This window comes from Chiloscyllium plagiosum, unplaced genomic scaffold (genome assembly GCF_037043375.1).
Source record: "Chiloscyllium plagiosum isolate Xiang-an unplaced genomic scaffold, Cpla_swu_hap1 HiC_scaffold_13, whole genome shotgun sequence".
In the NCBI taxonomy this organism is placed as follows: Eukaryota; Metazoa; Chordata; class Chondrichthyes; order Orectolobiformes; family Hemiscylliidae; genus Chiloscyllium; species Chiloscyllium plagiosum.
Window position 1 is genome coordinate 48,404,179 of NW_028270151.1, and position 18,614 is coordinate 48,422,792.

General features: G+C 39.0%; 1 protein-coding gene across 6 annotated transcripts in view; it reads left to right on the forward strand.

Annotated features, from left to right (window-relative positions):
* Positions 1-18,614, forward strand: part of pex5la (peroxisomal biogenesis factor 5-like a) — a 166,234-nt gene that overhangs the window by 133,193 nt on the left and 14,427 nt on the right. For 5 of the 6 annotated variants that reach the window (XM_043702242.2, XM_087993570.1, XM_043702241.2 and 2 more), the window contains 4 exons: positions 3,583-3,653; positions 4,532-4,729; positions 4,915-5,080; positions 8,503-8,660. In XM_043702242.2, coding sequence (XP_043558177.1) covers positions 3,583-3,653; positions 4,532-4,729; positions 4,915-5,080; positions 8,503-8,660 — 593 coding nt within the window. The remainder of the gene's footprint in view (positions 1-3,582; positions 3,654-4,531; positions 4,730-4,914; positions 5,081-8,502; positions 8,661-18,614) is intronic. The other variant, XM_087993569.1, reaches the window with a different exon arrangement.

The following is an 18,614-nucleotide window of genomic DNA, read 5'->3' on the forward strand; positions in this document are numbered from 1 at the left end:
CTGAGGCGGGAATTGAACCCAGGTCTCTGGTGCTGTGAGGCAGCAGTGCTAACCACTGTGCCACCGTGCTGCCCAAAACTTACTGATCCAAATGTTACTCAGTTTCTTTGCTACTGCCCCAGCCAATTGCTGCAGTTAAACTTGGCCACAGAAAAAGCTCATCTCCAAGCACCCAAACACATTGCTTCACTTTTATATGAATTTATGCTGGCATAAATGTCTGTCCAAATAGACTGACAGAGATAGGTTCTTGCTTGGTAAGGGGATCAAGGGTTATGGGGAGAAGGCTGGAGAATGAGGTTGAGAAATATATTAACCATGATTGAAAGGCCTAGTTGGCCCATGACTCGATGGGCTGAATGACCTAGTTCTGCTCCGATATCCTATGGTCTTATGGTCATACAAAAAAATCCTGCATGTCACTTCTGTCGAGCAGAAGCATCCCATCCAAGAGACCTTTGCTCAAACCTAGCAAAACTCATCAAGCAGTGTTTTGAAACATCACTGTATTTTGTCCAGGTGGTAAAAAGAAATCAGAACGGAATATTGTACTGATAGAAAAGTAAATGTGGAACCCTTGGTGAGAAATTACTAATGGGGAGCAAGGAAATAGAAGGCAATTTAAACCAATATTTTGCTTTGGTCTTCACAGTGCAGGACACTATAAAAGTCTCAAGGATAACAGACTAGCAAGGTGTGAAGGGAGATTGTCAAAGTAGGCAACATAGTTACAGAATAAGGGGAGGCTAATTTAAAACTGAGATGGAAAGGATCTTTTTTCTCCCAGAGGAATTCTTGTCCCCAGAGAGTTGTGGAGGCAAGATCACCAAAAGTATTTAAAGAGGAAGTGGTATATCTTTGCAATTTTAGGGAGTTGTAGACTATGGTGACCTGGCACAAAAGAGGGGTTGAGGCCAGCAGCAGATCAGCCATGAACTTGTGGAACGATAGGTCAGGTTTGAGGATCCAAATGCCTGCTCCTGCTCTTATTTCCTATGTACCTGTGATATTGTATTTGATGGTTTACATCGGTGTATACTTTGTTCACCTTACTTTCATTGAAGATACTTCATCTGTCAATTTGCAAGTTTACATTGATACAGCGGGTGTAGAGATTATTTCTGTGTATTCCAGAAATGCTACGTATCACTCACTACATGCAAAAGCCTGAGTTCCTCTTCATCCAAACAATATGATGTTTCTTGTAATAAGTGTGACTAGCATTTTAGGCACAGCCCAACTTGAAACAGCTTAGTGCTACTGGGAATATGTGTTGGCAATTCACATGACAATGTTGAAACCATATCTCTTAACACTACTCCTTTCAAGAGTATAATTCCTCATTAAGAAATGATATAGTGAAGTTACTTGTACAGTCTGAAAATAAAGTTTCTGCTCCCTATCAAATATTGTGCAGTGAATTCAGTTTATTTATATGCATGCTATTCACTCAGTCCCTGCAGCTATGTTGAAACAAAGCATTTCTTTTTTGAGAGGAACTTATTTTATTACATGATATCCTCTTAACACTGTTATCAATTCGTCTTGGCCATGTTCCATCATGTTCTTCCTGCTTATTCTGCATGAAACCACCTAGCACTGTTAACTTTGAAAAATAACCTCAGGCACTTTACAGAAACAATTCATAGGAGCACAAAATAGAGGGATTTATTCAACCAATCAAATGGACCTTTATAAAAACTTTCTCATTTGCACATCTTTTCTGATGGTATTTCAATTATTTGCCTACTATATAAAATGGTTTATAAATTGACAATTTAAGCCTTGAAATATCCCAGCAAAAATGGGAATAAAAATGCACTGTTGACATGGTTGTAAGTGGTCACCAACATGAACGGACGGTTTGGTCATGTCTTAAAATCTGGCACATCTTCACATGACAACACTTATCACTAGGTGCAGTGATTAAGCAGATAATAAGATACCATTTAGTAAAATGTCAGTTTATGGGTTGTAAACTTGAGGTTCATAACTACTGTGAGTATTGCACATAATGGCTGATCAGTTTTGGCCAAATAAATTTATAAATAATAACTTTTGTGACAGAGAAAAGGGGTTGACTTTTATACTAGGTTGGTGTATATTCCATGATCTACTGTACTTCCCAGTGTGTTTAGAGGTTTAACATAACTTTTTCTTTGTACCTATATCTCTCTTTGAGCTGAAATTCACATATGTCTTTTTGGTACTCAGTGTAACTTGTCTTGCTACCTCCAAGATTTGAATAAATGCTCCCTAGGTCCCTCTGTCCTGCTTGTCATTTAAAATACCAACATGAAACAAATAAGATACTATTCAGCTTATATTGCATCTCTTCATTTATCCTACCAAAACAATACACTTCAGTGTGTTAAATTTAACAGATTCCAATCAGATGCCAATCCATTTTCCAGGCTGTATCCTGCTGAGGTCTGTTACTATCTTCCTTACCTATTTACTACAATTCATCTCCAAAGTTTAAAATTATGCCATGCATATAACTTCCAAACCCACAAACTCTCTCAACTACTAACCTGTTAGTGTGACATTAGGAATAAGAAAAGTATGAGAATGTATGATAGAGGATGTGACAACAGGGGCGGAATCTTCCTGGGTTCTATTGATGTGAGCTATGGTGGGATGTTTGGTAGAATTGCCTAAGTGCAGCAAGGCCCATCTCACATTGGGATCAACACACATCATCTTTTACACTTTGGACAAGGGGAGTGGTAAGAATCTCACTAGGCAATTGACAGTCATTATTTCTTGTTAAAATCTCGTTTACAGCCCACTCGTCTCACTAATAAACAGTCTTCCATTACCAAACTCGCCAAATATTCTTAATGTCAAGAAAATCAGACTGAGAACCTGGTGGATTAATCTTGCCACTTGATCTAAGTAATCTCTATGTTGAAAATTGGGCATCAACATCTCAGGGAATGCTGTATGGACACCAGTCATATGTATCCCATGTTCATGGACATCGGTTTCTAATACAGTATGTGCAAGACTCTTAAAAACCTTCATAGCATACCTCTGATCCATTTACAGGTCACTTCTGCACTTCAGTAGTGCACCTTGGGATATATCAGCAACAATCATTGTAATGTTGCTGCAACAACACTTTGCATTCCAGCTTCTGGACTGGATCAGGTTGTGTCTCCAGGTTGTTTACCTGGTGTCATAATTCTCACTCATTCTGAGCCCACCTGGATGTTCACAACATCCCTGACTTTTAAATTGCCTTGCCTTTTTGTAATCTTATCCAGAGCCTCTGTGCTCATAATATGCCTGTCTTGCCTTGCCTTTAAGTGCAGATATAAGATATGCAATAAATAATTTTGTATGTGTGTGTGTGTGTGTATATATATGTATGTGTGTGTGTGTATATATATGTATGTGTGTATATGTATATATATGTCTGTGTGTGTGTATATAATCCTGTAATTTGAAACAGAATGAAACTGGCAATGTCGAAAAACCTGTTATCTATAAAATATTGTACCTTTTTCTTTAAACATTGCAATTGTATTGCATTTTCCTGAACATAATTTATTATTGACATTGTTGGTATGTCCACAGGCTTGGCAGTACTTGGGTACCACACAAGCAGATAATGAAAATGAACAGGCTGCCATTGTTGCTCTCCAGAGGTAAACTCTGATAAAACAAAATGTCTACACTATTTTCTATACCAGCACAGGGGAATTATAATATGTGGTTTTCTCTGCATGACATAATTTGATCCATGGATGAATGAGTTAATTTTTGTTAGTTATACAAAATTCAGATAATCAAAATGGGTTTAGTAAGGAGGAGGAATCTGATATGAACATTTATAAATGCAGAAATGTTTATGACTGACTTCATAAACCTTAGGGAGAAAACATGGTCAAAGTTGCAATGAACAAGACATTCTTCCCCTCCTCTTTCAAATCGCTTTAACATATACTTGTCTTCACTTGGCATTTATTCTCAATGTAGTAAGAACAAGAACTTCATATACTAGGTCCCATATATTATTGGTAAAGGAAACAGAGTTGAAGGTGAGAATGTGTGAGTGGTATATGTTGAATACAGATACAAAGTCCATTTGCCTGCACAATATGTACATAAGGTGCTTTCTACTATAATTGGTGCATGTGGCTAATCAACAATTTCTGCTGGACATAAACCCTTTCAACTTTTCAGCTTTAGATTTTAAAGCATTACTTTAAAACAATCTGCAATAAAAACGCTGCATTGGATGTGAGACATCTAAATTAACCAATTCAAGTACAATGAAGAATCTCCTGAAAGATGGATTATATACTGAATGACTGTCATTTGAAGTAGTATTAATTAGAATTAATAATATAATTACCCAAGTTGTTTGGCTTAATATTTTCCACACTATTTAACTGTATTTTCAGTAGACTCTCGTCAGTCCTTCTGATCTTATAATTTCCAAACCATTTGAGTATGATGTAAATTGAAAACTGTTATACCACATGAGTCTATGGAAATAACTGCAGATCGATGTTCCTTCTAGATGTCTAGAACTGCAGTCTTGCAACTTGGTTGCTCTGATGGCATTGGCAGTAAGCTTGACCAACACAGGTCTGCAACAAGAGGCCAGTGAAGCCCTGAAAAACTGGATTAGACATAACCCCAAGTACAAATATCTAATACGGGGGAAAACTGGCTCTCCAGCCCTTGGGAGAAAAGAATGTAAAGAAACTGATGACAGGTAAATGCAGAATTGTTTTAGGCTATGATGAAGAACTTGTTTTACAAACTTAATTCCTATTCTACTCAAAGAAATTAAATTTGCAGACAACTTATTTTAATTGCATGATTCAATAAATTCACATAGTTATAATTCAAAAAATTGCTTTTAGCTATTTGATACTCAATTACTATAAACATTTTCAGTTCATCCCTTGCAGAAGTGAAAGACTTGTTTTTGAAAGCAGCCCAACAGAATTCTGATACAATAGATCCAGACCTGCAGACTGGACTAGGTGTACTCTTTAACCTCAGTGGAGAATACAATAAAGCTGTTGAGGCATTCAATGCTGCCCTCACAATTAGACCACAGGTAAAATCTCATTATTTTAAACAATTGCATATGTTTATGATAAAGCATTCTCTAATTTCTGGCTTAGCTACACCTTTTCACTTTACAATACTAAATTGGAAAGAGACCATGACAATAAAATTAGTTATATTTTGTTAGAAAGGGATGGTTATTATATTTATTATCCTTTCTCTTTTTGATATTTTATTTTGGCTTCATTCTACCACAATCCTATATACAATGACAATGAAAAATGAAATGTGCAGTGAAAAATTATGATCATTTTTATGCCTGTGAATTATTGGTTTATTGTCCAACATAACTATTTCACAAAACAACAGATTCAGTGATCATATAAGCAACACATAGTCCTATTTCAACCCACTGTAATGTATGTGGTTCTCATTTCATATGAGAATTAGCTATAAACTAAAAGGTTTATTTAATCATTCAACTGTATATGAATAGTAGTAAGCAGGACAAAACATTATTGAACCCGATTTTGTGATCAAAAATTAATGAACACTTGGCCATTACCATTCTGTAGGTTTTTGCATTGAAAGTTCTTGTCTGCTAACTAACCAGAAAGCACAGAGCATCTGAGAGCTATATAAACAGCTAGGAACTGTGTGTTCCCATAATCAGTCAGATTGAAAAATTGTTAATCAGTGGTTCAGAACTTGAGCCTGGAGTGCCACAACTGTAAATTTGATGTCAAATCAGGCACAGCTGCCTAAAGAGAGACTAAATGAGATGAGAAAGTTCAGTTTAAAAAGTTATATTTTGTCATTTTCAATAATAAAATCTGAACGGATGAAACTACTCTTGTAAAGAAAGTCTCTGTTAGACACTTCTTGGGCAACAATTAAAACTTGACACACTGAAGAGACACAGTGAAATGGACAAGCCCTGAGTGTTTCTGATACATTTGTTGAAGATAACAGACAAGCACTGCAACCTCACACAATATCGCTAAGTTTGCAGATGACACAAAGGTAGGCGGCTAAACTGTCTGGAGGATGGAGAGATGCTTTGGTAAGATGTGGACAGGTTGAGTGAGTGGGAAACTGCATGACAGATGAAGTATACCATGGATAAATGCAAGGTTATCCATGTTGGTAGCAAAAACGGGGACAAAGAGTGTGGTGCTGGAAAAGTACAACTGGTCAGGCAGCATCTGAGGAGCAGGAGAATAGACATTTCGGGCATAAGCCCTTCATCCTGATGAAACATGCCAAAAACAGGGAGACAAATTGTTACCTGAATGGCCATAGATTGGGAAAGCAGGGGCTGCAATGAGACCTGAATATCCTTGAATACCAGTTGCTGAAAGTAAACATGCAGGTGCAGCAGGTGGTGAAGAACATAAATGTGTGTTGTCCTTCATAGGGAGAGAGTTCAAGTACAGGAGTGGGGACGTCTTGCTGCAGTTGTACAGGACCTTGGTGAGACCACACCTGTCGTATTTTACACTGTTTGGTCTCCTTGTCTGAGAAAAAATGTTCTGGCTGTGGAGGGAGTGCAACAAAGGTTCATCAGACTGATTCCTGGGATGGCAAGACTGACAGGAGAAACTGCATAAGTTAGGACAATATTACTCGAATTAAACTTCTGAAGAATAAGGGGTTGAAGCCAAAATAATGAATGTGTTTGTGAAAGAGTTAGATATCGTTCTTAAGTTTAAAGGGATAAGGTGGAATGGAATTCTGAGTTGGATGATCATATTGAATGGTACAGCAGGCTACAGGGGCTGAATGGCCTGTCCTTGCTCCTGTTTCTTGATGCTTGAAGAGATATATTTATTCTGCAATTTGGCAACAAGTAGGACATCTCTGAGACAAACTTCTTGATTTCCACATTTTAAGAAACCTGGACAATAATTAAGTTTGAAGTGGCAAATATCATTTACACTACATAGGTGGCAGGCAATGGTCATCTCCAACAAGAGAGCATCTGACCACCAGCCCAAGAAATTCAATGACATTACCATTGGTTAATCTCCCACTATCAACACCCTGGGAGTTACCATTGAGCAGAAACTGAAATGGACCAACCATTTGCACATCATGGCTACAACAGCAGGTCAAGGGCAAGGAATTCTGCGAGTGACTCACCAAAGCTTGCGCACCATCCACAAGGCACAAAGCAGGAGTGTGGTAGAACACAGCCCTCTTGCCTGGATGAGTGCAGCTCTAATAACCCTTAAGAAGTTGATGCCATCCAGGACAAAGCAGTCCACTTGATTGGCCTTCATCTACAAACACTCAATTCCTTCACCACTATATGTGTACCATCTAGAAGATACATTGTAGAAGTTCACCAAGGCTCTCTAGACATCACTTTCCAAACCCATAACCACTACCATCTCGGACAAGGGTAGCAGATATGTGGGGACACCACTGCCCATAAGTTCCCTATCAAGCCACACACCATCCTACATTAAATTTGATTCCCTACAGCGTGGAAACAGGTCCTTCGGCCCAACTCAGTCTCCACCGACCCTCTGAAGAGTAACCCACCTAGACCCATTTCCCTCTGACTAATGCACTTAACACTATGGGCAATTTAGCACGGCCAATTCACCTGACTTGCACATCTTTGTGACTATGGGAGGAAACCCACGCAGACACGGGGAGAATGTGCAAACTCCACACAGACAGTCTGCCCGAGGCTGGAATTGAACTTGGGAGCCTGGTGCTGTGAGGCAGCAGTGCTAACCACTGAGCTACCGTGCCACCCATAACTATATAGGTTTTCATTCAGTTTCACCAGGTCAAAATCCTTGAGCTCCTTTCATCACATGTTGGTCTATCTACACCAAATAGATCGCAGCAATTTGAGAAAGCAACTCAATATCACCTTCTCAATGTCAACTATCAGAGTGAGCTGTAAAAACAGATAAAGTGCTGGAGAAACTCAACAGGTCTAGTAGCATCTGAGGCGACAGCAAGAGTTAATTTTTCAACTCCAGTGTGACTGAAAAAGTCACACCAAATTCAATGTTAACTGTTTTATCTCTCCACATATGCTGCCAGACCTGCTGAATTTCTTCAGCATCTGTTTGTTTTAGATTTCCAGCATCTGCAATATTTTGTTCTTATTATAGGGCTGGCCAATAATAAATGCTGGTCCAGCAGTGATGCTACATTCCATGAAAGAACAAAAAATAGATATTGTATTTTAGTATGGTTGGAATGCCACAAAAAAGCAATTTCTGAGAGTCAGAATTTCTGAACAAATATTATCACAATCATGTTTCTATATGCATAATCATTATGCAGATGTCATTAAATTTAAAGTTAGTGCATTAACAACTTAGTTTTCAAAGTAGCTGAGATAAAACACACAGAACTGTGATACAAAAGCTTTAAATATTCTGCTGTAAATTTTGTCAATTTGAATTTCTCTGACAATAGTTTTTAAAGTGCTTTCATACTTTCAAGGACTATTTGTTGTGGAATCGTCTTGGAGCCACGTTAGCAAATGGAGATCGGAGTGAAGAAGCTGTTGAGGCTTATCAAAGAGCCTTGGAAATTCAACCTGGCTTCATCCGATCAAGGTACAATCTGGGAATCAGTTGCATAAACCTAGGAGCTTACAGGTAAGTGCTAAATTTGATTTTCCTTGATATTTACATTTGTTATTCTGACTTTGGTTTTATTGAAGAGAGTAATTCAGAATTGGGGATTTGAGCAAATTTCTTCCATTTTGAACATATATTAGTTGAATCAAGTGCTTCAAAGTGCAGCATAGCGCTTTTGCTCTTTCAAATGCGGTTGGTTACTCTGTTCAGAAAAGTGCAGAAGAGGGTCCTGGACCAAACTATTTCAATCTTGATGCTCCAAAATAAGATGTTTGCTGATGCTTCCACAATGTTCAGAATTATTTGCAACTTGTGGTTCAAGAATTCACAATCTATTTTGCATTGTGTTTTTTACAACTTCAAGTCATCAGTGTTTTCCGGCCAATGTAGTATTATCTGAAGAGTAGTCATTCTAATGTAACAACTGATTTATACACTGCATGGACCTACATATCATAAAGAGCTAATGACCAGATAATCTGTTTTAGAGATGTTTGTTGAGAGATAAATATTGGCCAGAAGTTCGGGAAAAGTGCTGTTCAAATGTTCCATGAAATCCTCTGCATCATCAGTTTCATTTTTCATTTGAAAAATGGCAACAACCTCTCTATTACACTGAAATACCAGCCTGGATTCTATGTTTATGTCTCCAGCATAAGACAGAAGTACCAGAACTTAATTCTGTGGTGAAAGTTCTAGCACTGAGCCAATGATGATAACTAATTATGAAATGATTGAAAACACAAAGAGACAGGAAAACCCATGCAAACCTGGAGCCAAAACTTAACCTTCGTATTACCTGACTTAATCATCAGACACTCATTTGTTGAAATTATTTTGAAAATTGGATAAAGAGTCAAATAAACACAGGCTATGGGGAAAGTGGAGATTTTGGGACTGACTAAGTGGAGTGTGCTTTCAAAGATGTGATGGGGCAAATAGCCTTCTTCAGTACTCTAATCATTCCATAAATATTGTGTTGGAAAGCTCTGAGTGGGCAAACAGTAATTACAGCAACAGTAAATGTTGTATTAGACAAAGCAGCTTTAAGACAGAGACCAATGCGGATAGTTCAGACTTTGGGGGTTGGGCAAGTTTGGAAGGGTAGCATTGAAGAGAGGTCTGGAAATTAAGTTCCAGGATTGATCTGGCCATTTCTCTATTGATTTGAGCCCGTGACCCACCATCACTCAATGATGCCACACACTGAGTCCTCTGCATCCCCATTGATGGACAATAATACTTTATATCTAAAGGGGAGTCAGTTAGCCCAGCTGATTTGTAATGCAGAGTGATTCTAACAGCATGGGTTCAATTCCTACATGAGCTGAAGTTACTATGAAGTCCACCCCTTATCAACTTCTCCCCACATTTGAAGTCATAGAGTCATAGAGATGTACAGCATGCAAACAGACCCTTCAACCCGTCCATGCCAACCAGGTGTCCCAACCCAATCTAGTCCCACCTGCCAGCACCCGGCCCATATCCCTCCAAACGCTTCCTATTCATATACCCATCCAAATGCCTCTTAAATGTTGCAATTGTACCAGCCTCCACCACATCCTCTAGCAGCTCATTCCATACATGTACCACCCTCTGTGTGAAGAAGTTGCCCCTTAGGTCTCTTTTATATCTTTCCTCTCTCACCCTAAACCTATGCCCTCTAAGTTCTAGACTCCCCGACCCCTGGGAAAAGACTTTGTCTATTTATCCTATCCATGCCCCTCATAATTTTGTAAACCTCTATAAGGTCACGCCTCAACCTTCAACGCTCCAGGGAAAACAGCCCCAGCCTGTTCAGCCTCTTCCTGTAGCTCAGATCCTCCAACCCTGACAACATCCTTGTAAATCTTTTCTGAACCCTTTCAAGTTTCACAACATTTTTCCGATAGGAAAGAGACCAGAATTGCAAGCAATATTCCAACAGTGGCCTAACCAATGTCCTGTACAGCTGCAACATATCCTCCCAACTCCTGTACTCAATACTCTGACCAATAAAGGAAAGCATACCAAATGCCTTCTTCACTATCCTATCTACTTGTGACTCCACTCTCAAGGAACTATGAACCTGCACTCCAAGATCTCTTTGTTCAGCAATACTCCCTAGGACCTTACCATTAATTGTATAAGTCCTGCTAAGATTTGCTTTCCCAAAATGCAGCACCTCGCATTTATCTGAATTAAACTCCATCTGCCACTTCTCAGCCCATTGGCCCATCTGGTCCAGATCCTGTTGTAATCTGAGGTAACCCTCTTCGCTGTCCGCTGTCATCTGCAAACTTACTAACTGTACCTCTTATGCTCGCATCCAAATCATTTATGTAAATGACAAAAAGTAGAGGACCCAGCACCGATCCTTGTGGCACTCCACTGCTCACAGGCCTCCAGTCTGAAAAACAACCCTCCACCACCAACCTCTGTCTTCTATCTTTGAGTCAGTTCTGTATCCAAATGACTAGTTTTCCCTGTATTCCATGAGATCTAACCTTGCTAATCAGTCTCCCATGGGGAACTTTGTCGAACGCCTTACTAGAGTCCATATAGATCACATCTACCATTCTGCCCTCATCAATCTTCTTTGTTACTTCTTCAAAAAACTCAATCAAGTTTGTGAGACATGATTTCCCATGCACAAAGCCATGTTGACTATCCCGAATCAGTCCTTGGCTTTCCAAATACATGTACATTCTGTCCCTCAGGATTCCCTCCAACAACTTGCCCACCACCGAGGTCAGGCTTACCGGTCTATAGTTCCCTGGCTTGTCCTTACCACCCTTCTTAAACAGTGGCACCACGTTTGTCAACCTCCACTCTTCCGGCACCTCACCTGATGATACAAATATCTCAGCAGGAGGCCCAGCAATCACTTCTCTAGCTTCCCACAGAGTTCTCGGGTACACCAGATCAGGTCATAGGGATTTATCCATCTTTAACCTTTTCAAGACATCCAGCACTTCCTCCTCTGTAATCTGGACATTTTGCAAGATGTCACCATCTATTTCCCTTCATTCTATATCTTCCATATCCCTTTCCACAGTAAATACTGATGCAAAATATTCATTTAGTATCTCCTCCATTTTCTGTGGCTCCACACAAAGGCCGCCTGGCTGATCCTTGAGGGGCCCTATTCTCTCCTTAGTTACCCTTTTGTCCTTAATATATTTGTAAAAACCCTTTGGATTCTCCTTAATTCAATTTGCCAAAGCTATCTCATGTCCCCGTTTTGTCCTCCTGATTTCCCTCTTAAGTATATTCCTACTTTCTTTATACTCTTCTAAGGATTCACTCGATCTATCCTGTCTATACCTGACATATGCTTCCTTCTTTTTCTTAACCAAACCCTCAATTTCTTTAGTCATCCAGCATTCCCTATACCTAACAGCCTTTCCTTTCACCCTGACAGGAATATACTTTCTCTGGATTCTTGTTATCTCATTTCTGAAGGCTTCCCATTTTCCAACCATCCCTTTACCTGCAGTGACCCTCTGGCCAAACCATTCATTTTACCATTTACAAGTTTCCACCTTGTGCTGTTAGTAAAAACTAGAAGGCCATCCTTCCCATCTCTAGTGCAACGTCTTTTGCAGTGTTCCATACTTGATAACATCCCTCAAATTGACCAAAACCCTACAAACTTTGTAAGTGCTGAAAATAACTACAATTTTCCCTCTCTGAAAGCACGCTTGTTACATGTTACCTACTATTTCCAGGGTTATCCCAGATGTTGTTGAAGGCAAAAGATAAGAAAATACCTTTGTAATTAAAAAAAATACTGTAATACACTATTAATTTATGAATTCAGATTAATTCGAGTTATAGAATTCTATACCTCCAAAACAATGATTACACAGTATCATGAAAATTTTGCAATGAAAACAGAATTTGACTTAAGCCAAAATAAAATAATTCTCTTGATTACTACATAATAAACAAGATTGTAATGAGACACTGCTATAGTATAGCACTCCCTGTAAGTCTATAGCAGCACAATAGAAGATTTGTCAGTTATACGATAAAATCAGTGCACATTGCACACATATCATGTGTCTCATTTATATACATCACACCAAAGAAAAGTATAAAGGTATTATCGAAGAATCATCCCAGGAGTCTTTATTGATGTTAATATGAATTTGAAGTGATGACTTCACAGTAACTAGCTTTTTCAGTTCTAGAGGACCACAAACTTACACTTTAACAGAAGAGTGAAATTATATTATAATGTTTTCTAAAGCAGAAAAATATTATGGACAATTTGTTGCAAGGATATTAATAGAAATGATAAATAATGCTACATGTATAGACATAGAGAACATGAGCTTTCTCTCAAAAAATAAATCAAGGGGTGACCTAATGAAGATCTTCAAAGATTGCAGAGTTATGATTTAGTAAATAATCATAAATTACTCCCTGTGATTAGTGAAACAATCATAATCAAAAAGTTAGAAATTAAGAATGTCCCTTCACACACTTGATTGGAATATAGAATTGTCACTCATAGATCATCTCTGAAAGAGGATCAGTAACTTCCTTTTTAAAAAAATGAAATAATGTCTGAAGAAAAGGGTTTCAAAACATAACGAGCAAATGAGAGGAATTCCTGTGGAGAAAAACATTTGCACAAATAAGATGGATCAAATAAACTCTTTCTGGTTCTGTAATATCCTGGTTCCAATTTAAACATCTGACACGTACTTAAGTATTCATTAGGAAACAGAATAGTGCTAAAAAGTAGCTAATGCTGTTCTTGCATTTTTTTCTTAAGTGTTCTAACAAGCTCATTGATTATAAATCAGTTAGGTATAGATAACATTTATTCCATATTGTTCAGTTCTCATACTCTAGGGACCTTTTTGCCTCCAAGATGCAGACACACTGCTGACACTATCCACACCAGGTAATGTTCCAATAAGGACAATCAACATTGATTTAGTGTCAGCAAAATCATTTTTTAGCTTAACACTGCAATTAATTCCTTCCCTTTACCTTGTACACAGTGTATATCCCCACTTGTAAACCAACACAGTGTTTTTCTACTTGGACTGTCCATGATTAACTCATCTGACTATTTAACATTTAACATAACTGCAATTGCCCATTCAACAATGGTCCCAAACATTACCTTATCAACATTACTGACCTGCTACCATCCACTTAGCTTTCATTTCTGCATTGCAGCGATCTCAAAAATAAATATTCCAAACCAAACTGATCAATCAAGCTACACCACAGGGCATTCCTTTAGCAGTTATCTTTTGTGTGCATTTGTCTGTGTTGCGCTCTTGTGTCAGCTGTGCATGCTTGGTGGAAAGCTGCTGACTCTCAGTCAAAAATCACACAACACCTGGTTATAGTCCAACAGGTTTAATTGAAAGTACACTTTAATTGGAAGTACACTAGCTTTCGGAGCGTCGCTCCTTCATCAGGTGGTAGTGGAGGGCTCAATCCTAACACACAGAATTTATAGCAAAAATTTAGTGTGATGTAACTGAAATTATACGTTGAAACATTGATTGTCTGTTAAGCCTTTCATCTGTTAGAATATCATGATAGTTTCATTTCTTTCATGTGTAAATCACAAAACCTTATTTTAAAAAATTGCATTCTCAGGTTAGCTGTTCTCAGGATAGCTAGACAAGATGTTGAAGGTGTTAGCCCCCTGTGTTCTCAGTCTATGCCATGATGTTTAGATTGATTCTAATCTAAAAAGTGAGATAACGGAGTTTTACATGAATTCATGCAGTTTTTGAGCTCAGAGTTCTACATGAATGCATGCAGTTTTTGAGTAAAGTACAATGTAACCCTGCAAGTACAAATTCAATCCACAAAATATATGTGTGCATGTGGGTCTTTGTCTGTCTGTGTATCTCTGTCTGAGTTGGGGGTTGAGTGTGAGAAAGTGTGTATGTGTGTATAGTGAGTGCAGAGTGTCTTAAGTCTGTGAGGGGGCGCATGTGGGAGTGTGTGTATCTGTAAGGGTTTGTGTGGGTGTCTGTGTGTGCGTCTGTGTATATGTGTGTCCGTTGTATGTGTGTATAGGAGTGCCTGTGTGTGTGTGTGTGAGTTGTAGGATGGTGTGTGTGTATAGTGCAATGGTGGTCATCGTAATGTGACATGAACCCAAGATCCCGGTTGAGGCCCTCCCTATGGGTACCGAACTTAGCTATCAGCCTCTGCTCGGTCACTTTTCGCTGCAGCCTGTCCCGAAGTCCGCCTTGGAGAATGGTCACCTGAAGGTCCGAGGTCGAATGTTCTGGACCACTGAAGTGTTCCCCAACTGGGAGGCAACACTCCTGTCTGTTGATTGTTGTGCGGTGCCCATTCATCCGTTGTTGTAGCCTTTGCTCGGTTTCCCCAATGTACCATGCCTCCAGGCATCCTTGCCTGCAATGTATAAGATAAACAATGTTGGCTGAGTCACATGAGTACCTGCCATGTACAAGGTGGGAGATGTCCCCACGCGTAATGGTGGTATCTATCTCCACACTCTGACACGTCTTGCATTGCACTATACACACACACCATCCTACAACTCTCAACACAGAGACACTCCTATGCACATATACACCGACGCGCAGACACCCACACACACTTTACAGACACACACACACTCCCACACTCACACATGCACCCCCTCACAGACTTAAGACACTCTGTACTCACTACACACACATATACACACACACACACTTTTTCACACTCACAACCCCCAACCCAGACAGACACACACAGACAAAGACCCACATGCACAAATATATTTTGTGGGGTGAATTTGTACTTGCAGGGTTACATTGTACTTTACTCAAAAACTGCATGCATTCATGTAGAACTCCGTTATCTCACTTTTTAGATTAGAATCAATCTAAACATCATGGCATAGACAGAGAACACAGGGGGCTAACACCTTCAACATATTATCTAGCTATCACCATTGTTAACAGCTAACCTGAGAATGCAACTTTTTATAAAAAAGGTTTTGTGATTTACACATGAGAGAAGTGAAACTGTAATGATATTCTAACATTTGAAAGGCTTAACAATCAATTTTTCAATGTATAATTTCAGTTATATCACACTAAATGTTTGCTATAAATTCTGTGTTAGGATTGAGCCCTCCACTACTACCTGATGAAGGAGCGACGCTCCGAAACTAGTGTGCTTCCAATTCCTGAAAAAGGGCTTCTGCCCGAAACGTCGATTCTCCTGCTCCTTGGATGCTGCCTGACCTGCTGCGCTTTTCCAGCAACACATTTTTCTGCTTCCAATTAAAGTGTGCTTCCAATTAAACCTGTTGGACTATAACCTGGTGTTGTGGGATATTTAACTTTGTACACCCCAGTCCAACACCGGCATCTCCAAATCATGACTCTCAATCAGGGTGACTGCAGGTGGCATTGCAGGGTGATCCCAAGCAGCTCTGAGATTGGAAGGCCTGGCTTCAGACTTCAGAGTCCCATCATGAAGAGCAACATTCTGGTCTGGCAGCAAGGGCATTGATTGAGTGGCAGTGGTGAATGCTGTTATACTGAATAAAACAAGAGGTTAATGCTCTATGGAGACACTGGTACTTCCAGGGCAATCTCAGTTCCTTGTATGGTAGATTGGTGGACTGCAATAAGATCCAGTGAATTTCTTTGAAGATTGTTATCAACCAACTTTATTACAGGGGTTTCAGTGTGCACAATGACAGCAAGCATAATTTGTCAGATTTTAGTCAACTTACATGTTGCATGGCTTCTGTTTCACTTAATTATGGAGGTGAACACTGGTTCCACACCAAAAGCAATGAATTTCAAGATCTGTGCAAAGTCCTGTGCCAAACTGATGCTGACTCCTTCATGGTCCTTGATGTTGACCACAGGCTTTCTGGCAGGCTTGCTAAAGTACCAGGATGAATGATAGAGCAAACTAATACATTGAATAGAGTATGAGACTAGCAGGGCATTTCATAAAAGACACTGAAGATTCTCTGGCCAGTTGTGGGGTTATTGAACTTTTATTCAGCATTGCAGGTTCTCAGGGCAAAGCTTCAGATATTGACCGCCATGGCCATCTAGTCCCGCTGCATTCCCAGTCTGTCTGGTGGTCATTCAGGCACCCTGTAGAAAGGTGTAATCTATCTTCTTTTCTAAGTAATGCATCAAGGCCTCCAGTGCATGACTGGAATTTGATCTCCACCCTGTTTTGCCATTCTTTGTCTTGTCCAAGTCAGAATCCATTCTAGAGTGAGTTCCAGCACTTGCTGCAGCCAGAACGCATCACTTCTTCAGAGGTACAGGTTAGCTTTAACTCGTGAGGCCCTTTTATAATGCTGCTTCCCCTGCTCAGTCATGCAGCCAGTCGGCTGCACAGTCAACACTGGTAATATGTTGTAGTTATTTAAATTAGCAGGCAAAGTGAAATGTGCATATTGTCTGCATCAAAATCAATGGCATTACATTTATTCCACACCTTGATCATCTGTTTTCAAAAGTTGGTAATTTTGGTGTTTAAAAATCAAAAATAGGAATAATCAGCACATATTTCAAAAGGAAATATCACACATAACCACTTATTGAATTGTTTGAAGTAGTGTTAAAGAGTAGATAAGTAAAACATAGATAAACTGTGTTTGGATATTCACAAATACCTACAGCATTTGTCAGATGAAGAAGAATCACACCGGACTCAAAATTTTAACTCTGTTTCTCTCTTCACAGATGCTGCCAGACCTGCTGAGTTTCTCCAATTTTCCGTGTATGTTTCAGATTTTCAGCATCTGCAGTATCTTATCTTTATGCCAAGGATTAATGGCAGTGACTCAAGACAAAAGTAGGAATTTGGGTTCCACAGGGATTGGCACTGGAACCGCTGTCGTTCACAATCCCGATGATTGGACTTGGGAAACAAAAATATACTTTCTAAATTTGTGAATAACACCAAATTGGAGGATGCAGTTCATTCAGAGAAATATGGTACAAAATTCAGAAAACTTGCAGAAATAATGTTTAATTGGTAAACAAATTTCAATGAAGATATAAGTGAGATCGTCCATTTTGGTAGGAAGAACAATGAGACCTTTTATAACTTAATAAATGTAAATGGTGGAGGAGCAAAGATACATTTGGGGACAGATAAACAAATCACAAGGTAGCAAAGCAGATTTAAAAAGCTATTTTTAAAAAGAAACAAACTGAAAACTGGTGTTTACTTCTAGAGGGATGGAATTGAAAAGTAAGACATTAATAAAACCTGTTCTGAACCTATTTAACCACTAATATAGGACTGTGCACAACTCCGCATATTATGAAAAGAGTAAGATGTTTTGGAGAGAATGCAAAATATTCACAAGGATGATACCAAAACTCAGATATTCTATCGATTGGGAAAGATTGAACAGGCTAAAGGCTATTCTCCAGGAAAGTGATAACTGCAATGTGACCTGATAAAGTCCTTAAAAATGATTAAGGGGTACAAATGGAGTAGATAATCAGATTATGTTTCAGCTTAAATTGAATTCAAAAACTAGAGGCCATCAATAGAGAATTACTAATAAATCAAACAGGAAATTCAGGAACCCAAGGAATGAATAGGAAATAGGAGGAGTAACTGCAACAATTACTTGTATGTATCTAAGGAAAAGCAGTACAAGCACAAGGAAGAAGGCTATCTTGAAAGGGTTAGATAACAAAAGGTTGAAAGAGGCTTTGGGGAAGCATAATTGCTGAGCTAAATGAGTAGATTCTGTGATATAAACACTGAGGTGAGTTTTGGTACACGCAAGCATGTAGATCAGATAGGGTGGGTAGAGAATATAGGATGGTGAAAATTCTAAAATCCTAATTTCTAGCTCCAATCCTGCAATTTCAGGATTTTAACAATGTGTAAGAATGGATGGGAAATCTCACTGGTTAGTAGGGCTTTTCATGAGTGACTGTACAGTCTGTCCTCGGCTTCAGTAAACCCAGCAACTAAAGCGAAGAGAGGATAACC